The 22,051-nt window shown below is 36.1% G+C and overlaps 1 protein-coding gene across 4 annotated transcripts in view; it reads right to left on the bottom strand.

Annotated features, from left to right (window-relative positions):
• The window catches only part of LOC142343867 (protein inturned-like), a 50,141-nt gene extending 30,827 nt beyond the window's left edge, over positions 1-19,314 (bottom strand). The window contains exons 1-14 of one of the 4 annotated variants that reach the window (XM_075395239.1): positions 18,961-19,313; positions 17,831-17,970; positions 17,031-17,177; positions 15,287-15,391; positions 14,729-14,850; positions 14,169-14,258; positions 10,241-10,484; positions 9,953-10,006; positions 9,759-9,821; positions 9,118-9,342; positions 8,555-8,604; positions 4,841-4,957; positions 3,320-3,524; positions 2,452-2,629 (exon numbers count right to left, since the gene is read on the bottom strand). In XM_075395239.1, the coding sequence (XP_075251354.1) occupies positions 2,452-2,629; positions 3,320-3,524; positions 4,841-4,957; positions 8,555-8,604; positions 9,118-9,342; positions 9,759-9,821; positions 9,953-10,006; positions 10,241-10,484; positions 14,169-14,258; positions 14,729-14,850; positions 15,287-15,391; positions 17,031-17,177; positions 17,831-17,970; positions 18,961-19,207 (1,987 nt within the window). In that variant the 5' untranslated portion in view covers positions 19,208-19,313. Of the gene's footprint in view, positions 1-2,451; positions 2,630-3,319; positions 3,525-4,840; positions 4,958-8,554; positions 8,605-9,117; positions 9,343-9,758; positions 9,822-9,952; positions 10,007-10,240; positions 10,485-14,168; positions 14,259-14,728; positions 14,851-15,286; positions 15,392-17,030; positions 17,178-17,830; positions 18,053-18,960 lie in introns of all 4 variants that reach the window. The other 3 variants (XM_075395240.1, XM_075395242.1, XM_075395241.1) reach the window with 3 other exon arrangements.
• Positions 19,315-22,051: the final 2,737 nt, after the last annotated feature.

Below are 22,051 nucleotides of genomic sequence, written 5' to 3'. Positions count from 1 at the left end.
ATGTTGTTTTTATTTGGTCGTTCTAACAAGGTTTCTATATTTTTTATTAGGGCACAGTGTTCTATTTGACCATTACTCCAAACTATTATTCTTACATCTTTTCTATCTTTATTAAAAGCATCCACTTGTTTAAACAATTCTATTTTACCATTACCACAAGGTGTGTATACCCAAATATTAATATTATACAATTTCTGTATTCTTATTATATAAGCAAAATCATCTCGATGTTGTTGTCTTGGTTCAATTAGTTTATCTACATATTTACTTTCTCGAGTTACATGGTGTGGGGCGGGATGTAGCCAAGCAGTTATAGTTAGTTGTAAGCAATTGTATTTACAACTACGTATATTTAATATCGATTTAGAGTTTTTGAGATCTGGAGGTAAATCTATATAACTACCGATAGATGCTTTAGTTGGTTCAATGTTTAACTGAATAATTCTTATTTCAAGAAACTCAAAATCAAAACCATAACCTTCATATATTTCCTTTTCGAAATCTAGCCACCGATTGAAGTCACCATATTCATATATCGGTGAAACCGCTTCGCGGATTGCATTATTATTAATATAATCAGTATTGAAGAATATTTTAGTAGTTTTAACTTCTTCTTTGGTTCTCTTCTTATAATCACATTCAGCCGTGATCTTATATTTAAAACTCTTAACTTTTCTGAACTGGTAACAGTTTTTAATTTGTTCTAAAGAGTAATTAGTTGCTTCGTCTATGTCTTCGATGTAATTCCCACCTTTATCTGTAATATAAACCTCTCTCATGTTCTGACTGGAGTTTATATCGAAGTCTTCTGTGTTTTCTAGATACATGCGATTGTGACTATATGAATGAGTAGTTAGAGCTACTTTACTTCTAAATTCTTCATGACATTCTTTACATTCATATCCGTGAAACGGCTTCGCCGATTTAATTCTGGTGTAGATATCCTCTTCAGTTTTAGTTTTAGGTTTGGTGGCTGGTTTAGTTTTAATAATATAATCATCTTCATCCAAATTATACACCCTCTCCGAGATTTCCTCTTCTTCAGACTCAAACATTTTCTCCAATAGTTCCTTATGTTTGAGATCGTATGATTGGTGCCTGTATAAAGCCTTCTTTGATTCAAACGATAGATTACAGACATCGCAGAAGTTTATGACACTAGTATTAGTTGATTGAGACATGATGTATTTATTTAGGGAAATAATCAAAAAACAATTTTTCGAAAAATGAAAATGAAATGCAATAAATGCATAAATAAACCTTGGAAAGAATGTTGTAATAATTGTAAAGAATTAGAATATTCTTGTTATGTATGTAAAAATATGGTCAAAGTGAAAGATTATATAGAACATTTGGGATATCATTATTCTGATCCTGATCAATATCTAACGTGTAGTATGTGTAATGTTTATAAACATATATCATTAAATAGATTTAGAAATAGGAAATGTAGACTATGTATTTATCTTCATAGATATAGATATGGTCACACTAGAAATCAATTCAGAGAGCATGTTTATAAGTATAATATTCAAGAAGACATAGAAAAACACTAATCACTGTGTTTCCACCGATCTCAGTGTTTTTGACTGTATACCCATCACAGTGTGTCCCATATACAGTCTCACAGCAGGGATCATCCTTTTTAAGAACTGTGAATTTGGTTTTTTTTATCTCACTTAGTTTCATAGTAATTCATTAGAGTCGGGGGACGTTCACTGGAGTCAGTGAGGAAGGAACCCCAAACCTTCCGTTTGCTAAAGCAACTTAACTAGACTCGATGATTTAACCACTACACTAAGTGAGACAGAAAGTTTTAGTTTTAAATTGATTAAATATTGATTGGGGGATATATGAAAATTTATATTATTTTAATATTTCTTTCAAGTTTTGTTCAAGTTTTTCGCAAGTTGGTTTTACGTGCTTTTTACACGGTCTCATCTGCGAAGCAGTTTCACTGATTAGTTTTATACTAGTATCTGGGGACGTCCACCGGAGTCGGTGGGGATAGAACCCAAACTATCGGTGAAACCGCTTCACGGATCCGTCTGATAACAGTTAATTACCAGCTTAACTCTGTACTAGTGGTTTGCACTAAGTGAGACAAGAAATTATAGATTTAAAATATAAAAGAAGTGAATTTAGAGCTAATATATAGAAGTGGATAAAACAAGGCTTCCAGAAATCAGTAAAATTTGGCCAGATTCGACATGCGTGATTAGCGCTTGGAGAAAGGGTCAAATTTTTGCTGGTGGCTGGAAGCCTTGTTTTATCCACTACTGATTGGTTAAAACCAAGAAAAGCCAACAATAGGCCCAGCAATCGCTTTGCGGTTACTAAGAAACTAATTTTCTCAGCTTGACCTTCCGAACTTAAACTAACGAGAACTTCTATACATTCTTATATTTTTTTGTACTGAAGTTATCCCAGCAAGCCAAGTAACTAACTGACCGTTTACGGATTCTGTTGATCCGAAAGTGACACTGCCTTTTCTTGACTTGTACGACTCATTCACACTCAGTCGACTGACACCAGATGTAGATCCAGTTCTCACTGGCGATGGTGAGGACCTGCGGCTTCCACCCACGGAGGAAGCGCCATCATTGTGATCACTGCCCCAATTCAATCCCTGAAAAGTGTACCCCTTGAAAACGCTGTGCGAGTGTTCCACCTTCAGTTAATATCTTTACGTGCGATCGGACGTCATCAAAACAAGCTAATCAGCTTGCTTCACGGATGCCAGAGTTGGTGCAGTTTAATGATTCGGCTACCCGGCGTCCATTGTTGTTCCTTGACAACAGTCCAAAGCTTTCTAAGATTTGCCGAATATATCCTCTGCTGCTACTAGGAAAAGTCAACCGATGCCAAAGCTTATTTCAAAGAAATCATCAATATGACTTAGTTTGGTCCGCATGACAAATTGTGCTTAGTCTCTAATATTGCACGTGCCTGGAACCCACAATGGGAGACTATTTTGTATATATGTGACATGCATGGGCTTCAAAACTTGACCTTTTAAATTGAAGAGTCGAGTGTAACACTTGCAACTATTTCTGAACATTTTATTCTAATCGCAAGACTGTTTGTTCCTGATTGATCATAAATTGATTATTCCAAACATTTTGATTTCGACAACAATTTTCGGATCTATTCTGTTTTGCCCCCTCCCCCACCCCAGTGTTTAACGCCCCTAGTTACAAATTATATGTTGTTATATAACACGTACTATGTAAAAATAGCACGTGCGCCTGGGCGCGTAAAAGATATAACTCCACAAAGCTGGGGGCTAAAACAGAATAGATCCCAATTTTCATCCCACCTTCTTAGTTCTGTTTTTCTTCCGTAGAGGCGAGTTCTGTCTCACGGTTACTCTTTCATGAGGTTTCAGTCCTCTTTTGTCTCTGCTTAGCCTGTGTTGCACTTTCTGAAAGGCAGAGAATTTCTCTACTTCGACGTGAGGCTCGCATGCAGGACCCAAAAAAGCTTCAGCGCATGCCAATGCAGGGTTTGGATCCAGGGAGCATCTGAAACGAGTCAACTAATTCATCGAACAGGTGGCTGTCATCAATTCTAGTTCAAAATTTGAAATCAGATAAGTATAGGTTACGTGACTCTGCTTGATGAAGTCACTGAGAACTTCTGGCGTCTATCGAGAACCACGAAGCGGTTCGAGATATTCAGTCAGAAATTCGAAGTGACTTCTGCAGAGTCACTTAAGTAATGGTTACGTGACTCTGCTTGAAGTCACTGAGAACTTTTGGCGTCTATCTGAATTTTGAAGTGACTTCTGCAGTCACCTAACCGTGACTAAAATACGCAAATGGCAAGTTCGATAATGCCATAAGTTCATGAAGTCAAGATCTGGCTATTACTTAGGAACTTCCGTCAATTTAAAACCGACACGTGCGTCTTTTAGTTGCATTTCTGAAGCAATTCACTTCATTCGACATGCAGATTAAAACCCCACGAAGAGTAGGTTGAAAGTTAGCGAAGTGTGGTGATTTTCAACTCTCATTTTTCAGATTGGAGTCAACATTTCAAACCGGGCATCAAAACGAGCATAAAAACCGTGTTTCAAAGTTCCGCACATTTAATGTCTCCAAAATTCTTCATAGCTTCTTCATGTCGTTTGATAAATTAGAAATAATTGTGTGTTCACACCCAGTATAGTTATATACAAATAATAAATGCCTAATTCTGTCCCTAACTAGACTATACAAACCTTTATTGATTCAAAAATTCTGAAAACTTTTGTCAGACAACGTCATAAAATAACTCCTTCCCTTGATGTTATTACCTTAGCTCGATTAACTCACGATTAATATAAAGTAGACCTTCGTGTCCTGTTGTACCGTGGAAGCTCTAATCAATTGCAGCCTGCTTCAGTCGGGGGGGGGGGGTTAGGGGGATGGGGGAGCTTAAATGGGACTAAGAAGTTCAATAGTGGGCTTCAAATAACCACATTAGAGGTTAACATATACCACTATTAAGATTAAAGTGAAAAATGGCACGTTTCGGCGCACGTTCGCGCATTTGACTTTTAGTATTAAATTGCCGCCAATTGAGTTCAGCTGCTTGAAATTGTGATTGAGAGAGAAGTTTAGATCACGCGAAACGCAAAAAGTCAAGGGCGTAAAAGTCACTCGAAAAGTCAAAACTGTCAAGCAAAAATTTTGTATAAAAAAAGACACACACGTTTACAATAATTGCTTCTCTACGAGAGCAATTAAAAACTTTTTTGCGTGGAACAAACTACTTTGGTTCATCAAGTCGTCGTCATATTACACAGAATGCATTGTTGACGTCATAACCTGCCGTACCTGATCCAATAATAACTGACCTGTTTGCAATGTGGTTTTCAATGTCAGTCTGTCTCAAATTGTACATGAGGTTGAGAGCCTCTTTATAGTACGCCTCAGGACACTTCACTTCAGTATCTTCCTCGCGGGTCAGAAGCCTGCAAAATATCATCTATGTTTCTAGCTAATTGGTATGATCTCATCAAACATTCCTATGGCTAGTTATAATGTATGAGTATTCTGTTTGCAGTTACTGCCAATATTTGCTGCCGACGGAGCATACCTGCAGGAAGTCAGTACCTGAACATTTTTGAAAAGAAAAAACAAAGATACTTACTTTTGAAACTTGTCTCTGTCAATAATGATGAACTAGACAATAAATTGAAAAAATCCAATCTTTAAGCATTTCTGCGACTCATTAGAGGGAATGGTTAAACATTTCTCGAAATTGCAGCAAAAATTTGAATTAACCGATTTTGAAATTTCCCATATTTGATGGGTGAGTAGAACAAATTCACCAGACAGGATAAAACTGTTTATTTGGTCTGACGAAACAATTGGGAATAGGGACAATTTTAGCTAAAACTTCAAAATAGCAAGGGGGCAAAAAAGTCATTGCTTTATTATTAAAAAATTTTGTTAAGCAGTGACAGTGCAGAGATGTGTTGTAATATTTAAGAGAAATATCAATCAAGGGGGTGAATTTTTATACATTCAGTTCTTGCTGACCTTTATACCAATCTAGCGATCAGGAAGATTTTTGCATTGCATTTCAAATGATAAAATTTCTGGTGCCACGGCTGTTGTGTTCTGAGATAATGCACCTATGAGCAATCTGGCAGGACATTGGAAAAACGTGGTAACAGCTGTGTGATACTACCTCCATTTTGCCATGTCGCTCAGTTCTGCTCGTCTATGGCAAGACTAAAAAACTTCGATCCCGAATTCAGGATTTTTCTTGTTTTGCAAATCTTTAAATCTTTCAAGTCGTTTATTTCGCAGGCCACAGATTAATTCGAACTACATGCTATCAACAGACAATACAATTTGGGAGGCTAACCTCGCAAAAACTATCGATTTCGTGTTTCTTTCATAGACGAGCACGACGAACCCTTTTTCTCAAAAACCTGGTTTTCAAAATACCTTCCCTCGGATAAGAGAAGATCTCTGGCCGTTGGGTTTCAATATATTTGAAAAAAAAAACGATTTAGTATCGATATGTTGGCGAATTCCAGAAACCACGAAATAAGGTTTGTCTGTCACATTTATTGTTTATCATTAATTAGCCTATGTTATGACGGCACAAATTCCTATCTTTGGGACTGTAAAGAAAGTAAGATAAAGAACAGTGAAAAAAAATTAAGATAAAGAACTATGTTGTCCATTTGATTTGCCGTTTTATAGAAAGAACACTGTGTTATTAGTTCCTGGGCATGGTCACGTGGGCGATTTCGATGATAGTGTAAAAATCCTGTTCGTATTAACTGATTTCGGCCCCTCAGTTATTTTGTTAGAAAAGGTACACTAGAGGTCAAAATAGCCGCTTCTTTCGACATACCCGCAGATTGCCGGAAAATAGCCGCCATTGATTCCAATAACACCGATTAGGATTGAAGAACCAGGAAAACAATGATAAAAATTGATTTTTGTAAAAAAAACCTTTTGAAAGTGCAAACTATTTTGATTGGATTGCGTAGTTATGCTTACTCTTATTTCTTAATGAGAAGATGATGCAGGGGCTAGTATCAACGCCAAAACGCAATAGAGCTGTTAACTAAGACTTATAAGAACAAAGTTCAAGTAGAAGGCATCTAAAATTGGGCTTTACGGGTTTATCCCGTTTCTATTGTGATTTCGTTTTTCGATACTGATTGTGTTAACTTTAGATTGCTTTGCTGCTGAGAAACTGCTGTGTAAAAACACATTGAGCAGAATAAAACTACTCTAGAGAAGTCAAAAAGATTTCACGAAAAACGTTGAACAAGCTGTGATCTAAGGAAAAACAAAACAAATGTTTGTTCTACGAAGTAAAAAAAACTTAGCAGCACAAGTCCTGACAATTCAAAGGAAATTCACTGACTAAACGAGAAAAAACAAGCCCTAGAATGGATTGGGAAAACCACTCAGAAGAAAATCAGACAAAAAACAACAAAAATCAATGTCAAAATGCACATGTGAACAAAAACCACTAGCGAGAAGGCGAATTTTCGTTCGAACACCGTTTTCTCACTCTACTTTTAAATTAGAGTGAAAAAATTTCACGCCGCAAAACCACTCGCTTTTTCGCTCCACTTCCTGTTAGGCGTGACAAAAATCATTACTCCAATTTGACTTCCAAAATCATGGAAATGTGTGAACAGATCTTAAGACAGCGACCCAATACAAGTCAAATTCATTGAATTAAAATAAAAAAGAGAACGCCTTAATAACAGCCGTTGAAAGGCTGACGGAGGCTATTAACAAGAACTAAGTTTGTGTGGAATTTGTGTAAGGAATAAGTTATGAAAAAAAGTTATGAAATTGGCGTGCATTTTCAGTTAGATTCTTAGAGTATAATTCATTCTACAACATTATACTTCAATCTATAATTAAAACTTTAAAGCTTTTAAACTGAAAGCTAATAAGTTTAATACCAATGTCAGCTAGAAAACACTCTAATGAACACTGATAACCTAATTTTCAATGACTTAATACCAGGCATTATCTGTTTATCCCGTCTCTTTTGATTTTGCTCTTTTGACTTTGACAGTATTCACCACATTGCGTAACTGAATGCGTAAAAAAAATTCAGTTGAAACATTGAGCGAAGTAAGTCAGAAGTCAAACATGAAAATCCTGAATTATGTAAAACGAAAAACGTGATCAAAAGGTAAGGCGAATTTAAAAAAATATAGCAGGACAACACCTGACGTAGAATTCAGAGAATTTTTTATTGACAACACAAAAACTAGACCTAGAACGAACTATGAGTGAATTGGAAAAACCATTTCCAAAAATTCAGATAAAATTAAAGAATGGAAATCAATGTCAAAAATGCCGAATGTGAACAAAAAACCACTACCGAGAAAAAGAAATTTGGTTCAAACAAAAGACTTGGCCTAAAATTAAATAAGAATGGACTGGGAAAAAACATTTAAGAAAAAATCTGATCCAAACAATCGAAAAACAGTAAAAATCAAAGTGAAATTGCCGCATGTGAACAAAAAACCACAATCGAGAAAGCAAATTTTTGTTCAAACACTGTTTTCTCACTCTACTTTAAAATTAAAGCGAAAAAATTTCACACCACAAAACCACTCGCTTTTTCGATCCACTTCCTGTTTCGGCGTGACCAAAATCATCATATCAATCTGTACAAAAATGAAAATGTGTAAACAGATCTTACAGTTGCACAACAAAATTCAAATTCCTCAAATTGAAAAAAAATAGGAGCGCTATGATAGCCAGCGGAAAAGCTGAGGACGACTATTAAGGGAACTTATTGAAACTTATAAGAACAATGTTCACATCTTGAACGGTCAGTCAGTCTCAAATACATATACTTAGAAATTTAAACCCAACCGTTCGCCAAAAACTTTGATTGATTACTTCGAAGTCCAATGAATCAGTTCAAAACTTATTCATGCAAGCGAAACACAATTCAGAATACAATATTATAGCCATTGAGAAGTTTGGTAATTCAAGTAATATACAGATTGGCTCCAAAACAAGTGATCAGCTCATAAAGTCCCATTGAATTGAAATAATATTTTTACCTGCTAGCACAAGCTCCGCTTTCCATCAACACACAAAGTGTGTACTGTCTCTGAAACAAAATCTCTGTCAGAATCGAATTACTTTCATAGCACGCTCGTATTTGACTTATCCCCCGAGTAGGGGAATCAGCGCATATTTACGCGAAATTTGCGAGTGAATTTTTTTTTGAGAAATTGAGCACTTTCTTGCACAAGTCAGCGCATAATGATCAAAGATATTGGGCTTTGCAGCTATTTCCTAAGAATAGATCCTAAACTTCCTTCAGAAAAACAGCAGTCGAAAGAGGACGAGCGAACACAACTATTGCTGTATTTTTACGGCATGGGTTATAAAAACTTTATGCTCTATAAGGGGGAGGGTCGGATACACAAATGAGCACAATAATTAAAGTAAAAAGTTTGAGTCTATTATGCCCGCACCCCTCGTTACTAATTATGTTTTATTGCACCAGGGGACGTAACAGTTATATGCCTCCTAAGATTGGTGGGTGTCAGAATAGATTCAAAGTTTCCGATTAAACTAATTGAGAAAACGTTTAAGAGCAATTAAACAGGTGACCAACCATTCGCATGATGAGAAGAAACGATCGACCACTGTAAACTTCGAACTCTTGAGACACGTCTTCAGTCAAGAACACTTCCCTCCACAGAATCAAGTGGAGATCTTTCGGAGATGACGTCATCACACTTGAGGATGACAGAGAAGAGGGCAATAAGTCTAGGGAGTTTATGAACAGATGGATAGAGTGAAAATGGGAGTCCTGCATGGAGTTGCTAATCAACAGATCCTGTAACAAAGAATCTCAAAATGGTAACATGTTGGTAACTTTGTCATCAAAAGCGGAACTGTTCCGTTCGCTTAAAAGAGCACCTTTATGATCTTGCTTTAACAAAATAATATTTAATCGGAAAAATATGTTTTTAATTTTTAAGATCAGTTTTTGGCATCACTCAGATTTTAAAACCTGGGTTACATAATTATTGCTTTTTCTCCAATCATGGCATACTTTCTTGCAAAAATATAGCAGATCAGTTTGAATAATAATTGCTTGTAGGGCCTAACACGATGAGGGATTAGAAAATCATTACTATGAATACTAAAAACCTAAAGGGTGTAGGATAATAATAGACTAGATGGCTATATTCTAGTTGCGACCAAAACAGGAAACTGTTTGGTACTAAAAGAGTAAATAATACAACTTACCTTATGATAGAGAGATAGTCCTTTAATAAGGAGAGGTTTTTTCTGTCCAATCAAGAAACCAGCCTAAAATACAATCACGTTTTATATTTGCGATTTTCTCCGTTTGTGCCCCGGGGAAAGCAGGCCCAAACAGAAAAGAACCTATATTTGATCAACTCCAAATTTGAGATAAAATTATTCATTTAGGGACTTACCTCAAGACGCCAAGCTGAGCTTTCAAACTCAATCAGATATTTGTTGAGGAGATTCTAAAAAACAATCAAACAGTTTTTGATACGCTAAAAAAAGTCAACCCCTCGGTCCCAATTTATAGGGAGTATAAAAGCACCCCCCCCCCCCACCATTCTAATTTTTACACGTAAGCTGGCTATGTAACAACACAAATTGTATGCGGTTGTAAGGGTCACAACACATAATAGATCGCCACATAATAGATCCAAAACCAAACTGAAAATTATTTTAATCATGGAAGGATATCTTACTTGATATTGCATTGACAGATCTATTCTGCGAGACATTTCCAAGTTGAGAAGCATCGAGTAATTATGGGCTGCGTTTTTGAACACAGGATAAGTTGACTGGAAAACGTAATCTAAAGAATCCTTCATTGATTTGATCAGCTCTTCGTTGCCACTCAGAAAAGTCGAAGAGATATTAGGAGAACCGACAAGTTCTATAATCGCCTTGTATGTCTGCATGAAATGGACTGCTACTGAAAGTCTCATTCTAAAAAGCAAACAATTTACACTATAAATTAGGTTTAGCAGACTGTGGGAGCCCAGTATCGTAGTTCAATTGAGAGCCAAAGAAAGAATTGTCGTGAAGCTTGTTTTACAACTTGGTTCCTATAAGACGAGTTTAGCTTGATTTTAGCATTTCCGAAAAATAGCAATTAGAGATTGTATCAAAACCCAAAAATGTAAGCTTAGTCAAAGAGCGTTTCTCGCGAAAACCACTATCCCAAAAAACGAACAGCGTTATTTCAAATTAGCGTTTAAACCAAAAAAGAACATTTGAATTAAATTGAAATCAATTGACTAGACAAAACATAAGCAGACAAATGTCGGAAGAATTGCTCTTGAACGACAGCCAAGGCTGCGGCTGTTAATTCAGGGGCTATAGCCTAGATCAATTTTTCTTTATGGGTGCAAAAAAACCTGTCCCCGCCCGGGATTCGAACCATTGACCTCCCGAACCGTGACCCAAAACACTTCCAAATGCTCCATCAGACCCTTATTCTTGCTCTGCTGCACCCAGTTTACATTAGCAACAAGCTTTACTTCGGAGTGAGAGCAATACAGATCACTCAAAAATGAAGAAAGAAAGCGAGAAAAAGTCACTTGAAAAGTCAAAGAATGTTCAAGAAGAAAAGCGCAAAATTGTCAAGCGAAAGATTTGCATTAAAAAAAGACACACACGTTTACAATAATTGCTTAGAACTTCGTTCAAGAGCAATTATTAAGACCATCAACCTAGGAAAAAAATCATTTGTTTCAAGCAGAGATGAAGTTAGTTGGAGACATGAAAAATATATTTGTTCGCATAAAAATATTGCGCACTTCAACGTTCTTCCTTAGGGCGCTTAAATGACCTGAAAAGGGACCTCAAAATATTTATGACAAAAAAATTTAATATCAAACTAATTATAATCGCTCAATTCAGCTAAAATTGACTGACAAATAACGCCACGCACATCAAAAGCAGTTAAAGAGGGGCATGGAAAAATAGCAAAAGCCGTTTAGAGCTTAGAGGCGAATAAAACAGCCAAACAGAACAGAGCGTCAAACGACAAACAAACAGGGCCGACAAAATGTCGAAGAATAGCCTTGATCCGCTTGACGATCATTGGGATTGAAACAAACTTAAGAGATACAAATTGACAATTTTCATAAGTTTGTTCGTATTTGGTGAGTAAATTCTGCATATTCGGTCAGATTCCAAAATTATACTTAATTCAGCTTCTAAACTGAAGGCCATTAAGCATAAAACTAATGCCAGCTAGAAAATGATTTAATGAACTTTGACAACCTAATGCATTATGACTCAATGACTCAATATGTTGATCCCGTTTCTTTTGATTTTACTCTTTTCACTTTGACCGTATTCACTACATTACGTAATTCAACACGTGAAAGAATTTAAAATCTATTCAGTGGAAACAGTGAATGAAGTAAGTCAGAAGACAAGCGCGAAAATCGCGACTTATGTACAACAAAATGTGATCAAAAGGTAAAGTGAATTTTTAAAAGGGAGAGCACCTAAATAATAGCCGATGAGAAGCTGACGGCGGCTTTTAATTTAAACTAATAACTGATTAAAGTAGAGCGAATTGCTTTCAACCGATTGATCTGTTTCGGTGAACCGTATACTTAGAGACTAGAAAGGCTCAAAGAACTGCTCAGCAAGTTGATGCCCCGCGAATCCAATCGATAAAAATTACCGTTACCGTTTCACCACGTTTCTCAAGACCACACATCACAAGATTTGATTGTCAGAGGAAAGCGGACCAGGCGTCAAATCGGTAGCACGCAAAGTCGGAACAAAACTTAGTACCACCAAACAGTACCGCCAGTACTGAAGTTATTGCGACAAATTTTGCTTGAGAGCAATCAAAAACAAAGAAGTCTTCGCCCAGCTTCCAGACTTCTGGCTATAAAAATAAAGGCACCAAGTAACTGATGCAAAGCGCCACACCAGCGTAGTCGCAGCTCTCTTTGCGTTTAATGGTTAGCTTTTGTATTTAAGGCATATTAGCATTGGTAGAATGCGGTGGCGCCGCAGTAAAAGAACAATCAACTAAAAGTTGGACCGCTGGCAGCTCTGAACAATCTGATTTCAAAAAGCTGTCAGATAACCTCGGAAATGCCAAGAGCTAAGTGTTTTTGCTAGCCGACATATTTCTGCAATGAAAGTATCTTTTCAAGTACCTTAATCAAACTGTAAACTTTTTCATTTCAGTGCACTAAAAACTATGGGGGAAACAACAAATTGATGCTATGATACGAACGTGAAAAACTATTTCTAAGAGTAACCACCTTAAACAAAGCGTGAAGATTGCAAGAAAATAGCCGCAATAGCTTTGTAGATCTGCAGTCTCGAAAAATAATTCAAAACATACAGAAAAAGAAATTTCTATTAATTGCGCGGATGTTATGTTTTGATTGAGAATTTGTATCACTTCCCGGGTCAACGATCATACAACTTTCTTTGATTTCGTACTAGGTCATATATGATTCTTAGTAATCATACTAGGTCATATATGATTTGTATGAACTCTTGGTAGTCATTCAAGGACCATATATGATTTCCTAGAAATCATACAAGGACCATACAAAAAAATTCAAAGACTAAAAACTATATTTTTGATTTTCCATTGAAGTTGAAAAACTTTCTTGGATTTCATACAAGGTCATATATGACACATAATACATTGACTGGTGCCACAAATTCTCGTATAATGTAGTCAGAGGACTTATTAAATTATTATATCGCATTTGCACTCCACATTTGATTCTTTGTGTGCGCTAAAAGAATAATTTTGTGGTTTAAACGTATTCAGAAAACGAATTTGACCTGATATCCAATTTTTTTCTTGATTATTTTTTTTTATAAATGAGCATTTATATGTATAAACTGGCTTCAGAGTAAGTCAAAAATTTTGTTATTTGTTTGGACTTACTGCTTTATTTTGTGCCTAACTTGCAATTGATATTGTACGTTAGGGTCTTTTGGCGGATCACAATGTGATGCCGGGGCATTGTATAGGTAATGCCCCACCGAATAAAAACAAAAAAAACATAAATGATTAAAGATTTTCAAAAAATAGATGTATGATTCTTGGTATTCGTACTGGGATCATATATGATTTCTTGGTAATCATACAAGGATCATATATGATTTCTTTGGTTTCATACAAGGATCGTACTAAGAAATCAAGTATGGACAGTATGAAATCATATATGATCCTTGTATGAAATCAAAGAAACTTCAACCCGGGTTATTGCTGCTTCTACTAGCTGCTCTCAAATAACCTTCACTTAGATTGACACACATTCACTTGACCTTATCTCTTTGAATTAAAATAAAGAAAAGTCAATTTCAAAGTACGGAGTGAGGTAAGTCACGTGTGACCAAAAGCTTAATCACGCGAATGAACAAAAATCTTGCTCCAATAAGAGTGAAAAATGACGTCACGCACGCAATTCAGTTGAAATTGCATTAACGAGTGAACAAAAAGCAGATTTGAAGTGGTCGTTACGTCATATGGTCGTAACAAAAATCTTGACGACGAAATAAAACACCAAGAGCAGGGCAATAATAGCCCCAGCTATGGCTTTGCGGATATTAATAACGTAATAAGTTAGAAAAGGTGACCCAAAGAACAACGGTCGCAAATTCTTCAAAACTTACACTGACTCTTCTGTGATGAACATAAGAATATGATTGGACAGTTTCCAATACACCACAGACAGGCGGAATTTCTGCACTTTCACGGATAGGCTGAAACAAGGAAAAAGTTAAACCGCGACAGATTTTCGTCTCCAAAGATGATCAATTTTTCAATTTAAAACTTGTCAGGACCATTTTGAATTGAACAGCTTCATAGATATCACCAATCATTACCTATTGCAGATTATAAAAGGTATCCAAGAACAATTTTTGAAACTTCATGCACCATTAATGACGCCGTAATAGGACGAAATGCTTTCATGTTCGCAGCACATTATTTTTAGATGATCTGAGAATGTAGAAACGCTAAATTCTGAATAGCTGAAAAATCGAAAACCCCTTCAGCAGAAAAAAATATTTTAACCTAAATTGTGGCTCGAATCACTTTCGGTAAATCTCGCTGTAAAAGCTTAAGTAAACGATTAACTATTATAGCTACAGAACGGGTGCCGCAGTGCAATAAAATTATCATAGAATATAATTGAATTCCAGTGTTTCCAAAATGCTTTCACAGTCATTACCTTGAGGGTGTGTCCTTGTCGAAACGGTTGAACACTAGGTCGGACAGGGTTAATGAAATGCCTTTCAGGGTTTCATCTAGCTGTTCGTATACGGAGGTGAAATCACTCGGGAACGCATAGTTCTGAAGCAATTTCAAAAACATCAAAAAAATTTTCCTCCAACTTTGCCAATAAGCCTCTATAGCACACTGGTCTACAGTAAGTTCACACATATTAAGGTCTCGACTTCCGAATTCGGGTTCTAAATTTATGATTATTGGAAATTGTTATTCGAAGTGGTTAAATAAAATCATTTAATTTATTTTGATAAAAAAAAGATGAAAAAAAGTGACTGCTTCCATTTCTTTTATTAGAAACGGAAAGTCACACTTTTTTCAATCGGAACAAAAATAAAGTTTTTTTCAATGGGAACAAAAAATAAAATTTCAATCGGAACAAATCGGAACGAAATGGAAGAAAATAATAGTTTTATAAAGTTTTATGTGAGCAAACGGATGCGCAATTTTACATCGATAAGGACTTTAAAAAAAATTTGAAAACCATAGAAAATTGACTTACCCCAGTATCTGCTGATAGCAACGGCAGTATCCTGATAGCATAAAGTTCCCTTAAATAACGCCCACTGTCCAGTCCCAACGACCCGATCTTAACACCTGGCTCAACCTAGAACGCAAAAGTTCCACATTGTCTTTCACGGGTTTTTATCATAAACTGTCGTTTATGATAGTTTATCATAAACTATCATAAAACAATTTAAAATAAAACTAAGATAATTTTCAAGGCAAATTGGTAAACAATTGCACACAATTGCACTTCTTCAGATGCACACAATTGAACTTCAATTAAGAGTTTGAATCACAGATTTAAATTTATAAGATGATCGCAGAAGTTTTTCTGAGGGCGTTATGCCAAGTATAAAGAAACATCCTGCAACATCACTAGCTTGAAAACTCAAGCTAGACAGAATATGATGAAGTTATGTAAAAATTCTGAATAAAAATAACCAATTATTTAGCTACATTGTCACTGAAAAAAATTAGACCACAAATTTCAATCAGAAACCAAATTGTCACATCGCCGAAGCGAAACTGAAAACCAATAATTCCAACTAACAGGGACCTGAAACAATACTGCGAAACATTAACATAAACCGACTAAAGTCCGAAAAATTGCTCTCGAATGACAGGCGGCTCAATTTAATTCAGGGGCGATAGCCTCGATAAATTTTTCATGGGTACGAAAACCTCGGCCGACGGTAGGATTCGAGCCCCGACCTCTTGAGTCCGATTCCGCAATCTCGACAGAGTCATTACCCACACGGCTATCAGGGCCTTGACATCATCTTTCAAACATTTGGTTTAGTTTAACAACAAACTTTATTTAGGCGTGAGAGCAATTGAAATCACTCAAAAATCAAGAGAAAGTGCGTGAAAACGTCACTTGAGAAATCAAAGATTATTTTAGAAAAAAGCGCAAAACTGTCAAGCGAAAAACTTGCATAAAAGAGACACACGTACAAAAATTGTTTCTCATTCGAGAGCAATTAATAAGTCTTGTGTTATAACTGAGCGCCAAATACAAGTTAAACTCAATAAGATTAATTTTGGAAAAATTACATCTCGCTATTTATGAAATATTAGCTATTGTCTCCCAAACTGACAGCCACCACTTCAGAGAAGTCAAAAATCAATCGAACACAAAAGACCTTTTCCCCTCAAAAGTAACCCACAAATAGAAGAATTATAGAAACAGGTTGTCTTGTAGAGTTCTGAATTCCAAAATACTCGAAATCATAGTCATTAACAACAACTGAATTTGGAGACTGTGTAGCTGCTGCATTTTCACGGAGAAAATCAAAAACTAGGTTTTCTCAGATAAATCTAACAAAAAACAAAAATTTTGTTCCACGAATTAGGAAAATTAAAAAATTTAGAAACAAAGTTTGAAACAGTTAATTTCTGAAGTTGTCAATTGAAAATTACTTTGAACTCAAGTAATTGTTTCAAATTTTAATGGATCAAACTAATCAAATTTAGTATGAAATAACCAATTTGTGACTGAAATAATTGCAGGGAAAATGGGAATCCTTGGCAAAAATCGACACTTAGTTTGAAAATTAAGGTAGTGTCGAGTTTTCAAAAAAACCTTTGCGGAAAATTGAAATTTGCTAGATGTTTCAAAAGGTACCAGTAAAAATCTGGTGAAAAGCAGTCACAACTGTTCGAACAAAGAAACGATCTGACTTTTCAGTTTCCGCGACGGTGTTACAGAAAAAGGGTTGGGTAATGATAACTTTTGATACCTTAGTCATTCTGCCATTGAGCATGTGAAATGAATCCTGCTTGACATAGTCATAAGCGTTCAGCTTGGCCGCTCTTGAAAGACATCTGCTGGCAACTGAGGGCTGATCTGCTTTCAGCGGAGATCCCTTGCGGATAGTGAGAACCACCTGAAATGATATCATCATCTCAAGTTCAACTCATTTTTACCTTATGATGGACACCTATATCATGAACTACGGTTGCGGAAAGAAACCCCCACTTTGTTTTAGATAGGAAATAAACCCCCACGGAAATAAACCCCCTTTTTACTATAAAGAGCTGCGCATTTAGCGCGTTTGGCCATGCCTCAGCGGCCTGTGGGACTTGATATGAAACTATCACAACCGAACAAATTATGACGGCCGAAATTCAATTTTAAAATGGGGGTTTATTTCAGTGGGGGTTTATTTCCTATCAAAAGTTAGGTGGGGTTTTTTTCCGTGGGTTTTTTTTCCTAGACCCCATGAACTAAATTGAGACATCAAATTCTTCAATCAAATTAAGGTTTAAGGCAAAAATAGAACGCAAATCACTTCCGCCGTGGCGCTTAAATTAGCGTCAATGCCAAAAACCATTCCGTCCATTCACAAATATACAACACATTTCTGGACATATTTTTGAAGATTTTTAAAAATTGTATTTAGACTTGTCAAGTATTGGCACAGACTTGGTTTCAGTCTGATAAGAAAAACCGAAAAGATCCGATATATTTTTAATAAAAGCTTCTCATAGTCTATATTTGATCACTTGTGAGAAGAACGTTCTAGAAGAAACTACTAGCCTGTGTAGTCTCTGTGAGCTGTTCCAAGTAGGACTCGACTGATCTCAGAGTTGCAGAGTCACCGTTGATTTGCTCAATCACGTCTCCAATTCCAATGTACTCGCATTCCATCGCAGGCGAACCAGGAATAAGTCCTTTCACTAAAACGGGAATCGTGAGAACCGTAACTGTCCACCCAGTATATAATAAAAGATATTTCGATGCCCTCGTAAATTATCCATGCTAAAACACGCATTAGTTTGTTCACGCAGGCTTATGAAAAAACTGTTTACGAGCAATATAGCAAATGGCTCAAAATAACAAAATACTGGGGTATAAATTTACTTCACTAGATTTAAAAAAAACTGTTTTCGGAGTAATCAAAACCAGAGTACAATCTTTCCAGATTTTAAAAAAACTTAATTAATTGTTACTACTTTCAGTTACGAACCCAGATCAGTTTCTCTTGGATTGAAATCTTTATTTTGGTTTCAAATGAGTAAAATATGTTTGATGAAGCCTCTTTGTACCGTGAATCAAAAAATAAAACATAACCGACTAACGTCGGGCGAATTGCTCTCAAACGACCGGTGAGCGGTCGTTTGAGAGTCTCCAAAAAGTTTGAGCTGTGAAACAGAGCTGAAAGGCTCTAAGAGCACTTAATGCCCGCTGGGCGCTACCTGTTTATCCCGTTTTTGAGGACGAAAAGTCAAAAGCGTCAGACGAAAAATCGGTCAAGCGAAAAATCGCATTAAAAATACCGACAGGACTAATATAATTGCTACAAACTTCGTTTGAGAGCAATTAACAATGTGGATATCAAGTTTACCACACACAAAATTACCAAAAAAGTTTCTCAGTGGCAATGAGCATATCTATAATCATTAATCCTATTCCGTTAATTCAACATTTGACGTACTAGCATGGTGTTCCCATTTTGTTCACTTTTACGCATAATATCCGCCTGGAAGCCGTAATATTTCTCTGAAACATTTCTGAACCATTTCCAATATTAAATTTTGAAATTAGTTAAAAATTAGTATTGATAAAATATATTAACAAAATAATATTAATACGATCGATAATGCAATTACTTTTGCATATGTCACATCGAAGGGTGAAAATTAGGATCCAAAATTAATAAAACATACCTGAAATCCGTTCATCTTCAACTCCTCCAGACCCACTTCTCGACACATGACTACTCTGGGCAATTCTGCCAGGATAAATGCCCAAAAGTGATTCTAGTTTTGACCAGTCATCACCAAAATCCGAGAAATCACTTTCATTTTCATCAGTTGGGTTCTCAGCCACTGAGAACGGAGCTGCTGTCGAGGTCTGCGGTTGTACCAGTAGAGGTACCACGATAAGAGAATGCGGTGCTGGTAAAACTCCCATTGCATTAATTAGAAAGAGGAAACCATGTAGCAGTAGCGAAAGGCATGAGAGATACCATGATTCGTACCACGAATCAATTAATCTGAAGAAATTTTTCAATTCAGTTTACGGACAAAAGGTAAAAGTTACGCAATTCGCTGTCAAAGAGCAAAACAGATAGTAAACTAGAACAGATTTGTAATGATTAAACATATCGGCGAAAAACAGTTAAGTAAACTGATTACACTATTATTAGTAATTTAATATAACTGACTAAAGGAACAATTTCGCCGAAAATTTCATTCATTTAATCGATGATTAGCAGAAATTTTATACTGAGAAGATTTGACATCTAGGTGTTAAGATTTTCGTTTTGTAAGACTGACAGATCTCAGCGCTTCGAGAGCGCATAAGCTGTGTCGTTCTTCTGTTTTGTTTATACACAGCACGAAGCTGAACATCATCAGTGTTGTCTTAGTGATACAGCGAAACAATGATACAGACAGTGTACAGTAAACTCCAGAGGATATTCAACCGCGAGATCAAGCTGGATCTTATCGGAACAGACACTATCAATAACAACAGACGCTGGTCGCCTTCAATGAATCAAAATTGAAGTGAACGCCTGAATATTAAAATCAAGCAATCTGCAAAAATAAGGGACTCTGTAAAAGAACTACTGCTTTTTAAAGACCACAGAAGATTTTTTACAGTCTGGTTTGAGCCTACAGTGTTTGAAGCTGGTTTGTTTTTACTCATACTTTAAATTACTCGTACTACTTTTTTTCCAGTTTCTTTTTAGAGAGCATAATATTAAGATGATTCAACAAAAATGAAAAGACGGAGAAAACAGGACACTAGCTTCGGTCTATGAGAAAAAAATAACTGGAACAGAAATATCAACTGAAAGAGTCAATTGTCTCATTTACCAACTTCAATACTTTAGAATCAACAGCTTCACTTTACTATTCAAATAAGGTTACCCTATCTCAATAATTTTTGTTCCTTCTTGTACCAAAAGCTTCTCTCCCAATCTCTAACTAACACGACTATAATTTTGAGTTTCGCTCCTTCTGTAGCATTCCCATTTCGTCCACTGTTAGTTAAAATTTCTTCTTCATTTTTAAAAGCTGTCATCTTTTTGCTGGAATGAACTCTTTAATTTGTCGTCAACCATTTATCCTAGATTCTACAGCATCGATGTTCACTGACTATCCTATTTCATATTTCACTGCACAAAATTTTCGAGAAACAAGATCCACTCACTGATACAAGAAAAACGAAAGAATAGCCTTCAGTCCTATCAAGTAAGCAATCGTTCAAATTAAAACTTATAAAAGCTGCACAACTTAGCCAAGAGCTTCTCTTCTAATCTCCAACGTGCCTGCAATTTGAAGTTTCTCCTGCAGCACTCCCAATGTGAAACAATTAATGCTCAACAATTCATTCGAGATTCTACACCTCTAGTGTACATTTATGAAACAATGATTCGCTGACTGATACGAGAAAAACGATAAAAACAACTTCAGCGGTATCAAGTAGGCAGTCAGGTAACCTGATATCCCAATTCAAAATTTTTGGAAAATAAAAACCTTTGAGGAAAACTTCAATGATAATCATTGTTGCAGTTTGTTTCGCACAAGAAACAAGACTAAAATATGAGCACGCTCAGTTGACCTAGAGGAACAGATCGAACAAGCTCAGGTCAAGTAGCTCAAAATGTGAGAACAAACATCAATACAGCATCTTTAATCAGAAAGAGGATGCCTAAACGCGTAGCCAAAACACAATACTAAGCAAAATCGGGCAAGCAATCGACAAAAATACAAAAAAAATCCGGCACTAGGTAAGAGTCAACATTACTAATTTCACTATTCCCAAACAAAAATCGTTTTGGTCAAAAACGGTTGTTCTGGATAACGATCACGCAATCAAGACCAAAAATGTAGCATCCATAAACTATTTGAAAGCACATTATACATTTACCAAATTCTGGTACTCTAATAAGGTTAAACCCTATCTCAATAATTTTTATTTCATCTTGTACCAAAAATTCTTCCCAATCTCTAACTAACATCACTATAATTTTGAGTTTCACTCCTTCTGTAGCATTCCCAATCTCGTCCACTGTTAGTTGAAATTTTTTCATTTTTGAAAGCTGTCATCTTTTTGCTGAAATGTACTCTTTAATTTGTTATCGAAGATTTATCCTAGATTCTACACCATTAATGTTCCCTTACTCTATCCTATCTCATATTTCACAGCACAAAACTTTCGAGAAACAAGATTCACTCACTGATACAAAAAATGAAAGAATAGCATTCAGCCCTATCAAGGAAGCAACTATTAGGACCAGGTCCTGTCCAAATTTAAAGTTATAAAAGCTGCTCAACTTGGCCAAGAGCTTCTCTCCTAATCTCCTACGTGCCTGCAATTTGAAATTTCTCCTGCAGCACTCCCAATGTTATCCGCTAAAATATGAGCACGCTCAGTTGACCTAGAGGAACAGATCGAACAGGCTCAGGTCAAGTAGCGCTAAAGGTGAGAACAAACATAAATACAGTACCTTTAACCAGAAATAGGATGCCTAAACGCGTAGCCAAAACACAATCAATACTAAGCAAAATCGGGCAACAAATCGACATAAATACAAAAACAATCAAGCACAAGATAAGAATCAACATCTACTAATTTCACTATTCAAAAACGAAAATTGTTTTGTTCAAAAACGGTCGTTCTGGATAACGATTACGCAATCAAGACCAAAGATGTAGCATTCATAAACTATTTGAAAGCACTTTATACGTTTACCTAATTCTGGTACATGTTATACTCTCCTATTAGAGTTAGTTGGTACACCCCAGT

The sequence above is a fragment of the Convolutriloba macropyga genome, chromosome 8, assembly GCF_964194025.1.
Source record: "Convolutriloba macropyga chromosome 8, txConMacr16.3, whole genome shotgun sequence".
Lineage (NCBI taxonomy): Eukaryota > Metazoa > Xenacoelomorpha > Acoela > Convolutidae > Convolutriloba > Convolutriloba macropyga.
Note: the sequence above shows the minus strand (reverse complement) of the source record. Positions and strands in the feature narration are given on the sequence as shown.